The sequence below is a fragment of the Falco punctatus genome (genome assembly GCF_963210335.1).
Source record: "Falco punctatus genome assembly, chromosome: 1".
Taxonomy (NCBI): domain Eukaryota; kingdom Metazoa; phylum Chordata; class Aves; order Falconiformes; family Falconidae; genus Falco; species Falco punctatus.
The window spans coordinates 80,631,151-80,644,173 of NC_137580.1; the positions used below are offsets into that span (position 1 = coordinate 80,631,151).

Here is a 13,023-nt window from a genome sequence, read left to right on the forward strand (position 1 = left end):
TATCATTTTACTAGATTTACTTCTAATCAATATGTAGTAGTCATTAAAGTAACATATTTAAAAGGAAAAAAAAAAAAGGCAAAACCAAACAGGTGAAGTGTAAACTCAGGAATGGATTTTTCTGAGCAGAGGAAAGAAATGGAAGGGGAAAGAAGAATCAAGGCAGATAAATGGCAGGTAAACAAAGTTTATAGGACCCACTACCATTCAACAGAGGATAAAGGAAGCTATGTCTTGGTAGTGGTAGAAATTTCTTTGGCACATTGAACTCCCAACTTAGCAAATGAATGTGATCACTGTTGCTCCACATTTCTGGATAGCCACGGTTATCCAGGCACAAGGCAGCATGGGCAGGCTGGAACTGATTTGGACCTGCTAAGCACTCCAGCAGGTGAGATGAAGTCCTGTGATGACTCTTATGTCATGAGTGCCAAATTTGACACTTGGTTTACCTCAAGAACATACAGGAAGAAAGACTGGAAAAAGTCTTCCTCCCACACTACCATCAAGCCCTAGAAACAACACCATGACTACTGCTGCTTTGCCTTATTCAGGCATCCAGTTCCTTTTTCCCTTCATATTCCCTTCATATGCAACACATCCATCATGAGGAAGCTATCCAAATTTTAACAGCAAAGTGAAAAATATGTCAGTTCACAGAATGAATCAGAGATTTCATTTTACTTTTAAATAAACTTCAGATTACACACTCTGCATTCGATGACTCTTGGATATCATTATGTAAACTTTTTAAAAATCAAGTTATCTACACATTCTCACTTTAATGTATTCAATGTTTCATAGTTTTTAATATGAATTTAATGTTTAAGTGAGGACTACATGTATTTTTATACTTCTCATAATACTTACGGGTCTTCCGAGCAGAATCTTCTACAAAAAGAGAAGAAATGTCTTCATCCACCCCTGCTTCATTCTTTGCAATACAAGTATACGCTCCTGTATCTTCATAGCGCACGTTGCTGATGTGAACCTCACTACCATTTGCTGAAAGAAGAGGAAAAATTCAGCAGGCGGACATGCTACAGTGCTTTCAGATTATACATTCAGAAGGTTTTTTCCGCTCATGCTAATTAAGCCATTTTCATTTCTGAGTTCATAACTTGGATGCATGCCAAACTAATCTAAATGTATTCAACTGGCTAGTGAATTCCACGCACTATTATTTATCTCACAGACAACTGGAATACCTCAGTTGATTTTGCACTTCAAAGCCAAATATCAGCCTGAGGTTTTATATATGTTTAAATGACTATCACTGTCTTTAAATTCAGGTAAATGCTATGTTTTTATTGTGTTGCATTTGGTCAGTTGCCACTATCACTGACTTTACACAAAATAACCCAAGCTTCCATGGAACATAATGGGCTAAAGTTAAAACATAAATAATAATTTTAATAAAATTATCTGTTTCTAGTAGACACCTCATTTTTTTGTGTGTGTGAATGCAGTGTAATAACAGAAGAAAACAGGCACATTGGAATTTTACACCTACATCAGCGTAGGAGTCTAAGGAAACCATGAATTAGTTGTATGTCGGCTTGAGCAGGAATGTCAACAAACAGTCCAGGTTTCACAGGCAAAAGTATTTTAAATAATGTGCTGTGAATAGTGATGTGATTCCATGCATTTTAAGTATAGTATACTTGTTCAACTGTCAGACCTATCTGACAAAAACAGCTTTATAGGTATTCTGAAGTATGGACAAGAGAAGGCACTAGGTTATGGTGTAATGCTCCTCTTAGACCACCTTTTGCTTGAAGCTAAGACATAGATAGTTCAACCTGGGAAAAATTCAGGGAAAACACAACGAAATTTTCAAAATTTTAGTTTAAATAATAATATTCTAGAAAATGTATTTTGCTTGGAGAAGAAACCTTTTTATTTATTTATCTCAAATATACGATACAGAGGTAATGGGAAAAAAAATCCACTCAAATCCCTACCGGAGTAATTAACAGGGTGCTACTACGGAAGAGGAGTACATCACTTTCTGCTCATTGCTGAAAGTGTTTCTGCAAGGTAATTGTTCATATACACCCAGAAGACAGGGCCATTAAAGAACAGAGGACTATGACACCTATAGGGAATGTAAGACTCTCTTCAGAGAAGCATTGCTGTCTGCCTGTTCTGCTGTTTCTCACGCTGACTACTGTCTTATCCTAACACACATCCTGTTTCTGCAGATGAACAAGAGAAGGCTTTGAAAGGAACAATGGCAGCATTACTTTTTTTTTTTTTTTTTTTTTTTTGCTATGGCTAGTTAAAAATCACCAGAAGGACTGCAGAAGCTAGAAGGTTTTGTACTGGGCAGGTTCATTGAATTTGCTGAGCCCTGAGGATTCACAGAAGATTCATAAATACCAGTTTGGCTTTTATTGTTTATTTATTTATTTATTTGATAAACTTTATTGTTGATTAAAAGTAAGACTTTCCTTTAGGGCTTGGGTTTGGTTTTGGTGTTTTTGCTTTGGTTTTCCTGGTTCTGTTTTGTCTGTTTCTTTCTCCTCGTGTGTGCAGTGTCTTTGCACTTTCCTGGAGGCTGTCTGAGACCCCTCAGAAAACAGCACATGCATTTCAGGTATTTCTTCTTCTGTCCTTTCTGCCACCAGGTCCCCAAGTCACACTAAGATTCCTACCAGTTAAAAAAACCTTCTGTTTTCAACTGAGCTGCAGTACAAGTAAAGTTTGGTCTATGTTCTGATTTATATTTAAATTTGGACTCATGAATAATAACTAGATCAATATAAATGCATTAGAATAAATCCTTACAGGAAAAAAAACATTGCCTCTTACTTTAAGTATTAGTGTTGAATACTCGTTGAATGGCATTAATATAGTTGTAGGGGCAAATTCTAATACCAGGTTGGGACTGGGTCTTGGGCTGCTTGCTCTGCTCAGAGGCTGCACTTTTTTGAACAACAGAGAAGAGCATATTGGAATTTGCTGGTAATCCTGCCAGTAAGTACAACTGTTATTCTAACAAAAAGAAAGCAGAGAAGATGTGTGTCTTGGGGAGTAACTGGAAGATATCTTATGAAATATTTTAGCTTAGACTTCAACCCTTGATTAAAATGATGTAGGAAGGACAACTAGTAGAGAAAGGATGCACTGACAGAGCATTCTCAACCTGTAGAAAACAATAAATATGCCCCTTTACCTTGAAGAGTTAGCTGTTTGGATAACTTCGGAGTGATATCAATTCCATTCTTCAGCCAACCAAGTTGTGGGTTGGGAATACCTTCAGCATGGCACCGCAGGCTAGCCGTCACCCCTGGCTCCCTTGCCTGGCTCTCTGGATAGACTCGGATGACTGGTGGAACTGAAGGCAGGAAAAAATTACAATTAGTAGAAAAAAAGCATTATTTTCATTTTAAGAAAAAAGAATTCTAAGCAATTCTGAAGGCTCCTGCAGCTATATATAACAACACACAGAGGTGGTATTAGTCACATATTCAGTGACATTTAATGCTGAACTCTATCACAGTAAATTTATGAAGCAGAAAGAATGTTCTGTGAGAAAATCCTCAATTCACTGCCTGTGGTATCAATGAAAAAAGCCTGAATTCTAATTCAATACTTTGGGATTAAGTACTAAGATTTTTATTTTTCCTTATATTTATTTATAAAATATGAATAGTGTACAACCAGTAAGTTATGATGTGATGTACAGAGATTGTAACTGCCCTGTTTTACAAACCCTTTCTTTAACACTTCATCCCCACCTTTCCCTGCATCCAAAACACCTATCAGCAATCCGTTTTACCTATACAAAACATTTAACCACAGAATCATGTAATAGTTGAAGCTGAAAGGGACATCCAGAGGTCATCTTTTCCAGTGCCCCTGCTCAACCAGGGTCCCTTAGAGCCAGTTGTCCAGGACCAAATCTAGGTTTTAGCCAGGCGTCCTCAAACTTTAACCAGGGGGCCAGCGGATGAAGTGGCAGGCAGTCATCTGTGGCTGCTTGGTTTCCCCCCTCAGCCCCTGGCGGGGGGGGGGGTGGGGGGTGGGTGGGGCGAGGGGGGTCTGTACATACTGGGGGCCGGATTGAGGACCCTGGGGGGCCGTATCTGGCCCGCGGGCCGTAGTTTGAGGACCCCTGCTTTAGAGTATCTCCAAGGAGGGAGAGTCTACCACCTCTCTGGGTAACCCAAGCCAGTGTTTCATCACCCTTACATTAAAAAAACCTGTTTCCTGATGTTCACACAGAACCTCCTATGCCCAGGATACCATTTGCCTTCTGTCACTACATAGGCACATTGCTGGCTCATGTTAAACCTGGTCCCCATCACGACCCCTAGGTCCTTTTTGGTCAAACTGCTTTCTACCTGGGTTGCCCTCAACATATATTCGTGCAATGGGATGTTTTTCCCCAGGTGTAGGACTTTGCAATTCTCCCAGTTGAACTTAATGACATTCCTGCCAGTTCATTTCTGCAGACTGACATGTTACTTCTGAATGGCAGCATGACCCCCAGGGGTATCAGGCACTCCTAGTTTGATGTCATCTGCAAACCTGCTGAAGACACAACTCTGCCCCATCATCATGATCATAGAATCATTTAGGTTGGAAAAGACTTTTAAGATCATTGAGTCCAATCATTAACCTAACACTGTCAAGTCCATCACTTAACCATGTCCCTAAGCACCACATCTGCATCTCTTTTAAATATTCAGGGATGATGACTCCACCACTTCCCTGGGCAGCCTGTTCCAGTGCTTGACAGTACCCTTTCATAGGATTCATCAGGCTGGGCCTGATCCCCTGGTTGTCTTGTATGTGCCGCATGATAACATTGAAGATGATCTGCTCCATCACCTTACCCAGCACTGAGGTCAGGCTGACAACCCTGTAGTTCCCTGGATCATTCTTCCATCCCTTCTTTTAGATGGGCATCACATTGGCTAACTTCCAATCAACTGGGACCTCTTTGGTTAGACAGAACTGCTGATAAATGATGAAAAGTGGCTTGGTGAGGACTTCTGCCAGCTCCCTCTGTTCCCTTGGGTGGATCCTGTCCAGCTCCATAGACTTATGTGTGCCTACATGGTGTAGCCAGTTGCTGATTGTTTCCCCTTTTGAATATGGAGGCTTCATTCTGCTCCCTGTCCTTGTCTTCCAGCTCAGGGGCTGGGTATCCAGAGAAAAACAGGTCTTACTATAAAAGACTGAGGCAAAGAAAGCATTAAGTACATCAGCCTTTTCCTCATCTTTTGTCACGTTTCCCTCTGCATCCAATAAAGGATGCAGAATCTCCTCAGCTCTCCTTTTGTTGTTAATGAATTTATAGAAACTTTTTTTATTGTCTTTTATGGCAGTAGTCAGATTATGTTCTACTTGGGCTTTGGCCCTTCTAATTTTCTCACTGCATAACCTCATGACATCCTTGTAGTCCTGAGTTGCCTGCCCCTTCTTCCAAAGGTCATAAACTTTATTTTTTTCCCTGAGTTCCAGACAAAGTTCTCTGTTCAACCAGGCTGGTCATCTTCTCCATCAGCTCATCTTTTGGCACATGAGGACAGCCTGCTCCTGTGTTTTTAAGATTTTCTTCTTGAAGAGTGCCTCCCTTCCTGCACTTCTTTGCCCTTCAGGACTGGCTCCCAAGGAACTCTGTTAACCAGTCTCCCAAGGCCAACGTCAGCCCGCTCTCCAGAAGTCCAAGGTAGCAGTTCTGCTGACCTCCCTCCTTACTTCTCTAAGAATCAAAAACCTCTATCATTTCATGATCGTTATACCCAAGAGAGCCTCCAACTATCACATCGCTCACAAATCCCTGACTGTTAACAAACAGCAGGTCCAGTGGGATGCCTTCCCCAGTTGATTCACTCACCAGCTGTGTCAGGAAGTTATCTTCCACTCCAGGAATCTCCTAGACTGTTTCCTCTCTGCTGTATTGTATTTCTAGCAGGCATCTGGTAAGTTGGAGTCCCCCATGGGAACAAGGGCTAGTATTATGAAACTTCTACCAGCTGCTTAAGGAATATTTTGTCTGCCTCTCTGCCTCTTCATCCTAGTTGGGTGGTCTATAACAGACTCCCACCATGGCGTCTGCCTTGTTGGCCTTCCCCCTGATTCTTACCCATAAACACTCAACCCTGTCATGACCATCATTAAGCTCTAGACAATCAAAACACTCCCTGACATACAGGGTTATCCCACCACCTCTCCTTCCTTGCCTATCTCTTCTGAATTTATAGCCATCCACTGCAGCACTCCACCATATTTCCGTGACAGCAACTATGTCATAGTTTTCCTCCTGCACGATGGTTTCCAGCTCCTCCTGTTTGTTTCCCATGCTGTGTGCTTGGGCATGGCCGTTGGTGTGGATGCACTTCAGCTGGGCTACTGATCCTGCCACCTTACTGGGGGGAGAAGCCCTAATTCCTATGTGACCATTCTCAGACACTTCCATGGTTTCTATCACATCAATAACCCTTGTGTTTTTGCTGCCACATGGATCTCCACCCCCTGCCTGCACTTAGACAGCAGACTGGAGGACCTTGCTAGCACACTACCCCTTGAACACTGGTATGCTGCCCCCAGGCTCATCTCTAGTGAGCCTGGTTTTATCCCCTTCCCCCTTCAAATCTAGTTTAAAGCTCTTTCAATGAGCCCTGCTAACTCCTGTGCAAAGATCCTTTCCCTGCATTGGGACAGGGGTACCCCGTCTGTCACCAGCAGCCCTGGTGTTGTGTAGACCAACCCATGATCAAAACCCCACAATTCTGCCGGTGACGCCAGGCTCGGAGCCAGGTATTGAGCTGCTGGCTGTTCCCGTTCCTTCCCTCACCATTCCCTGCAGCCGGCAGGACAGAGGGAAGCACAGCTTGTGCCCCCGATCCCCTCACCAGTCGTCCCAAGGCCCTGAAGTCTCTCTTGACTGCCCTCGACTTCTTGTTGCAACTTCACCGCTGCCTACCTGAAAAACCAGTAACGGAATATTATCCGAGGGCTGTGCCAGGGTAGGAAGCTTTCTCCTCACACCTTTAATCCCGGCCCCAGGGACGCAGCAGACCTGCCCAAGAGATGGGTCTGGTCCACACACTGGGCCATCTGCTCCCTTCAGAAGGGTCCCCTGTGACAATGGCCCGTCTGTCTGTCTTTATGGAAGCCGTTCTGATGTGAGGCGCAGGCTGATGTAACCACGGAGATACCTCCATGCTAAATGAACCATCACCCTCATTATTGTTTGGTTCTACTTACAGAACCTCACACTTACCAAGCGAGGGTGCTGGGAAGGTGGGGTGCAGGCCCTGTTCTCCTGGCCTGTTGGTAGCCCTCCCAGCTGCTGGTGCTCCCTGGCGTTCTCTTTTATACACCTGTGGGGGCTTGGCTGCCATTACTCCAGGCCCTGTCTGAGTCCCATCAGCCACTGCCACGTGAGCTGGGGGCTCCTGGGGGCTCCCTTGGCTCCCCAGTGCGGGGACCCCCTGCACACCATGCTAGAGCACCGTGCAGCACCAGAGCTGCTCGCCTCAGCCGCCACCAACGAGGATGTTACACAGCACCGAGTGCTGACATCACTTTCCCAGGGTTTGGAAACTTGCTGCGGAATATGCTTGCCAACTACAAACCTGCCTCATTCCACACGTCAGTATTGGCAGACAGAGGGTATATGATGTCACGACGCACATATTCCTATTGATAATCGCTGATTAAGCAAGATTTTAAAATCTTTCTGTATAGGTTTTTTTAGATGAATAGCTATTGATTTTATCTTTAATTATGTACAGAGAGAACTTGCTTGAGGTTGTTTCTAACAATAAAAAGAATTAACTGTAATGAAGGTTAAAGAAGTGTATTTCCTATTCTCCAAAGTTTTGTTTAAAGCAGCTTTAAAAATGTGGAATACTTAGTTGGTGTCACAAAACACAGCTGGGTAGAGGATGAAGTATCAGTTGATAATGAAAGAAGATAACAAGATCAAAAATTAACTGCACCTATTTTGGCATGAGATTAAATATTTTCAAATGCTATCCAACCGTTTACAAGAAATGTCCCAGCATGCTGTCCTATTAGAGCACAGAAATGCCTGAGATTTTCTACGTTGCAAGAAATACACAAGTGTACTGTGTCTCAGATAGGATGTAAAAATCAGTCCGTTTCAGGGATATTTTAAACCCAGTTAGAGATGAGGGTCTTTTCAAATAACATACATGGAAAATTACACATAATCCCAATGTGCAAACTGCAAAAATACAATTAAAGAAGATGGAGGAAGATTAAAAATATGAAAATTATGGCTGCTAATTCTTTAGACTACCAGCTGAGAGCAAAGGCACATAAAAATCAGGGATTACAGGTTTGTATTGAGTTTTTGGAAGGGACTTTGCTTTTACAGACACAGATCTCTACTTTTCGTTTCAAGCATGACATTCCCATTTCTGCTTCCCTTCTATTTCTTCCGTGTTCTGTGTCCTTTCCCACAGGATTTGTGTTCCATACCCAGACCTTGCCTTCCCTGCTGTGCTCCTCAGACCAAGCCTCACTTGGCCTGAACCTCTGTCAGTACCTCTGCTGACAGCCTTATTCTGCCACACTTCCCAGGGTCCAAATTTCACGTCTGCCCTGATCAGCATTTCTTGACAGAAAGTCTACCCGCTGTTGCAGATTCCCCACTGCATCAAAGCCAAATAGTTTATTTCTCCACCTTGCCTTGAGGAGCAAGAAGCTGCTTCTCCTTGGAGACACAACTGCTGTCATTTAATACTCTCAAGCATCTCAGCAACACAGCATTTAGGCCTAACAGCAAGGCATTGCAACTCACTGCATTCTAACTGCATAGGATATTTCTCATCTTTTTTGTGCCAGTGAACTGTTCTCATTGCACAGAAAATCTTATGGGTATTTAACTATCACTCCTTGACAGACTTTTACTGAGTGTGCATAAAAAGAAAATTTTTAATAGTTCAATTCTGGTGAATTTTCATTGAATATATAAAAATAAATCTATTAGTTCACCATCAGGAAAAGGCAGAAGATACTTTTAGGGCAACTTTACTCTTAGCAAAGTTCTAGCAAATACTGTAACTGTTATCAAATACTTCCTAAACAAAAGCAAACCCTGCATCACAAGATGCTATTGTTGCTAAATTAACTATCAATGGTCAGGATATGGGAAGGTGAGGACCTGCTCAAATGAAATCAAGTCTAAGTTTTCTTCTACTATCTCATATTTCTGTAGTAGATCTTGTTCTCTTTAGCAATGTTTTCCCACACACAGAGGTACCGGAATGACAGAGTTTATTTCTTGCCCTCTCTTTCCTCCATTTGCTGCCATTTCCTACTTTCATCAGCAAATCTATGTCTGATAGGTTAAGTATACAATGTGAAAAGTTTTTGAACCCTTGTTTTGCATTGTATTTTTTTATTTTATATTACCCTAGAGCCTACCTTTAATATGCCACCAAAAACCGTTCACCTGAGGCATGCAGGCAATTAAAATATTAGTGCAGTGTGGGCTCAGTTTAAAAAGTTAATTTGATATGACGGGTTTGATGTAAACTCTTTGGGTTCATTTAAATCACTTTTTTGTGTAACTGACCACAAATATTACCAGCAAGAAAATTTTAATTACACAAATAGTGTGATTACTTATGCTGACTTTCAGAGAGGTATGTTCTCATATCTTAATCTAAAGCAGCCTACTTACCTCTTTATGAGGGTTCATTACATAGGTTAAAAAGAGAGGGAAGGAAAGACACTGCATGACTGCATTTAGCAGAATCATATATAATACATAATTGAATGGATCTGTACATCCCTTATAATTTAGTTCAGAAAGCCATGTGAGACTGTTGGTTCCACATATGGTGATTATGTAACTATTCAATACATCTTAAATTGCTATAAACCCTTCTAAAGATTATTTCAGTCTGGTACAGGTTGGGGGGAGGGCAGAGGGAAGAGAGAAAATAGTCTGTTCAAGCTGTCTGGAGTCAGGGGAGAATGCATGTGTTTAAGAAACAAACATAAGACATATAGTGAGCTAGGTTCTTCTATTACTGTATATGATAACTCTTCTTTTTGATAAAACCGAGATACTTTGTTTGGAAAAACAAAGGTGGTAAACAATTCTTCAGACACTATGACTCAATGATTTATAGCTGGCTGAGCGTCCTTTCTTCTTTGGTACTTTAAGGTACCAAAACTGTTGGCCTTTTGTCTTGGAACTAAGGTGGGGAAAATTCTTGTCACCTCTCTGCAAAGAACTTGCCTTGTAAATCAATGTGAAAGCTCAGGAGTAGGATGCCATTGTTAATATATATAAACAGAAAGGAAAATGTCACATCGGTGCTACGTATATATTAAGCCAATTTGTAACATACACCATAAACACATATAATTTTTAGAGAGGGTTGAATTTAAGGCGGTCTTCTTTTTTCTTTGTAATATGGTTAATGGTGTTTTGTTTATCGAGAAAGAGCTTCCCAAAAGTGAAATTCTTCAGATTTATACTTTTAAAAATCTAGGCTATGACACATAAAAGCTTGTAAAACAGCAAAACTGAGTTGTAAAAAATTAGTATTTAAACTCCTCTAGGTATCACGTCTATAACTGCCAATGAGATCAATAATGTTAACATCTCTGGTTATGGATAGCATAGATCTGTAACTCGATAAACATAAAGTTAATGAGAAAACACAAACTTCTAGGTATTTCAGGTTTTTCAATAGCAATTTTCAAGACTTTGAGTCAGATGTAGATACCATGTTTGTGTAATCCCAAGAACTGTAATAACAAAAAGATCGATTATTTTTAATAATGATCTTTTAATTAATTTAACCAATAACATAAACATAAGGAAAAAAAATCTGGTTTTATTATTCAAAATGTTTTTTCACTTAACTGATGTATAAGGTTCTGTTGTCCTAAATAGCTGAACATTAACATATGACATGCTTAACCAAATATGTTAATACCAAAGGGCATTTTAGAGACAGGTGGCCCCCTACCAAATACAACAACCCATATCACAAGAATATCTGAGTTTCTTACATATTTCTTGCTCTGATCACTGTTTACTACTTTGTTTAGAAGAACTTTACCAGCATTCCCCTATAAACTTTTGAACGGCTGCTGCAGAAAAAAACAGAGGCTAATAAGTATAGGAGTAATGATACAAATCCTTCTGAAATTCAAATTAAGACAGATTTTAACAAATTATGGACTTACTATTATAAATATTTTTGGGGAGACTGAACTACATAGCTCCTTTTTTTTTCAGTGATACTAAGACCATCACATGCACCTATCATCTGAGAACAGACTTTCTAATCCATGGGATTTATGACATGTGATGTCAAGAACACTAAAGGAAAAATACGTAATGAAATGGATCTCAATATCACAGATATATGGAGAAAAAAGTAAAAAATAAAAATGACAGGCTCAGATTCATATAGTCATATAGCCTCAGAATCATTTAGTCAAAAAATTATACACTTTGAAAGTTTTTAAGTATTATGTAAACTCTAATGCTTAGCGTTTAATGAAAGAGTTACTCCTGCCCTATTAAAACTTTGGGTTTGGTTCTTTTTTTAATATTTTATATGAAAAAGGATTAAATAACAATTTATTGTAATATTGCTTGCAACAGTTACTTTACCATATTATTTGTATAAGATTAGACTGAATTTTCTCACCATAAACCATGTCTTTTATAGTGCTCATTATCTGTACTGTTAAGACTCCAAAGGAAGCTCATTATTCTTTACTACTGTACCAGTCAATTCAAAACTCAAAAAATTCCTGAAGATTTTAATCTTAAAGAAAAATAAATAAAAATTATATATCTTTAATATATATAATAATATATATATACATATTATATAAAAATATAGTATTTGCAAACTAGTTGCTGTAAAAAATAATTTTTTTTCCTAAAAATATACAGATTTACACAAATCGAAATAAAGAAAGAACATAAAATCCAGTTACATTGTTTTCATTGAACCTTCACACTGGATCTTTGTGATCAGTGAAGCTTCAATTATCACATAAACCTTTTGTCTGACTCTCTTGTTAATAGAAATATCATTATATTAATTAGTCATTATCAAAGCTACAAGCACTGACCATCATGCCTGTGCTTTGGAGGAAGATTACTGCTTAGAAGTACAGATTTAAACTGTGGAAGAGCGTTCTTTTTGATTTTTAATCTCAATGGTTTTAACTCAGTTTATCCACAATATGCAAAACAAATGATCCTATTGCTCAAAGGGATTTCTTTCCCCTTTTCCTTGCTCCCCAAAAACTCAGCATCCAAAATCATGTTGGAAGGTACCACTCCAGTGCTGACTTGTGGAACAGCAGCTCTCTGAACAGAGCAAACATGGTCTAGTCAATTTGTTCAGACAACTTTAAGTTTATATGAATGATAAAAAGGAGTAACAGTAGTGATTGCCTTTGGCACCACAAAGGTTTACAGTGGTTTCCAGATGAGAAATACAATTTTCTGACAAACACACTGTCACCAGAAAAATCTGCAGTTGTCCTTCACCTCTCTCAAATTATGCTTCTTGGTTTTCTAGTCTCAGAGAAAACTTTCTCCAACTTAAGTGGAGTTTTACCTCATTGTGTGCTGAACTAACACAAACATGAAGAATCATAGTATTTTAACTGTTCCAATGCACCTCTTCAAGATTATTAACACATTGAGATAGGCAGGGAACCTGTCAAGAATATTATTTTTTTTTTTAATAAATTAGGGTAAAGCACACATAAAACAGAGGAGGAGAAAGCTGGTCAAGGACCTTCTATTGTGCTCAATCACCAATTATTCTGCTATGTCTGCAGGAATTAAAATATGAGTAAATGGCACTTCAGTCTTGTCTTACTTTAGCCAGTGTTTTCTACCTGACCTTTTAAATAACACAAAACAATCTCTCAAGAAAAATTTGAAGGAGCAAAAGATGTTGATGCCATGTATTGGCTCACGGAGGACACTCCATTTACAAGTGTTGGAGGTCAGGAGGGTAAGACACGAGAAAAAAAATATTT

At 39.7% G+C, this 13,023-nt stretch overlaps 1 protein-coding gene across 4 annotated transcripts in view; it reads right to left on the reverse strand.

Annotated features, from left to right (window-relative positions):
• Positions 1-13,023, reverse strand: part of FSTL5 (follistatin like 5) — a 324,611-nt gene that overhangs the window by 72,077 nt on the left and 239,511 nt on the right. For all 4 annotated transcript variants that reach the window (XM_080370936.1, XM_080370934.1, XM_080370935.1 and 1 more), the window contains exons 9-10: positions 3,179-3,340; positions 871-1,005 (exon numbers count right to left, since the gene is read on the reverse strand). In XM_080370936.1, coding sequence (XP_080227062.1) covers positions 871-1,005; positions 3,179-3,340 — 297 coding nt within the window. The remainder of the gene's footprint in view (positions 1-870; positions 1,006-3,178; positions 3,341-13,023) is intronic.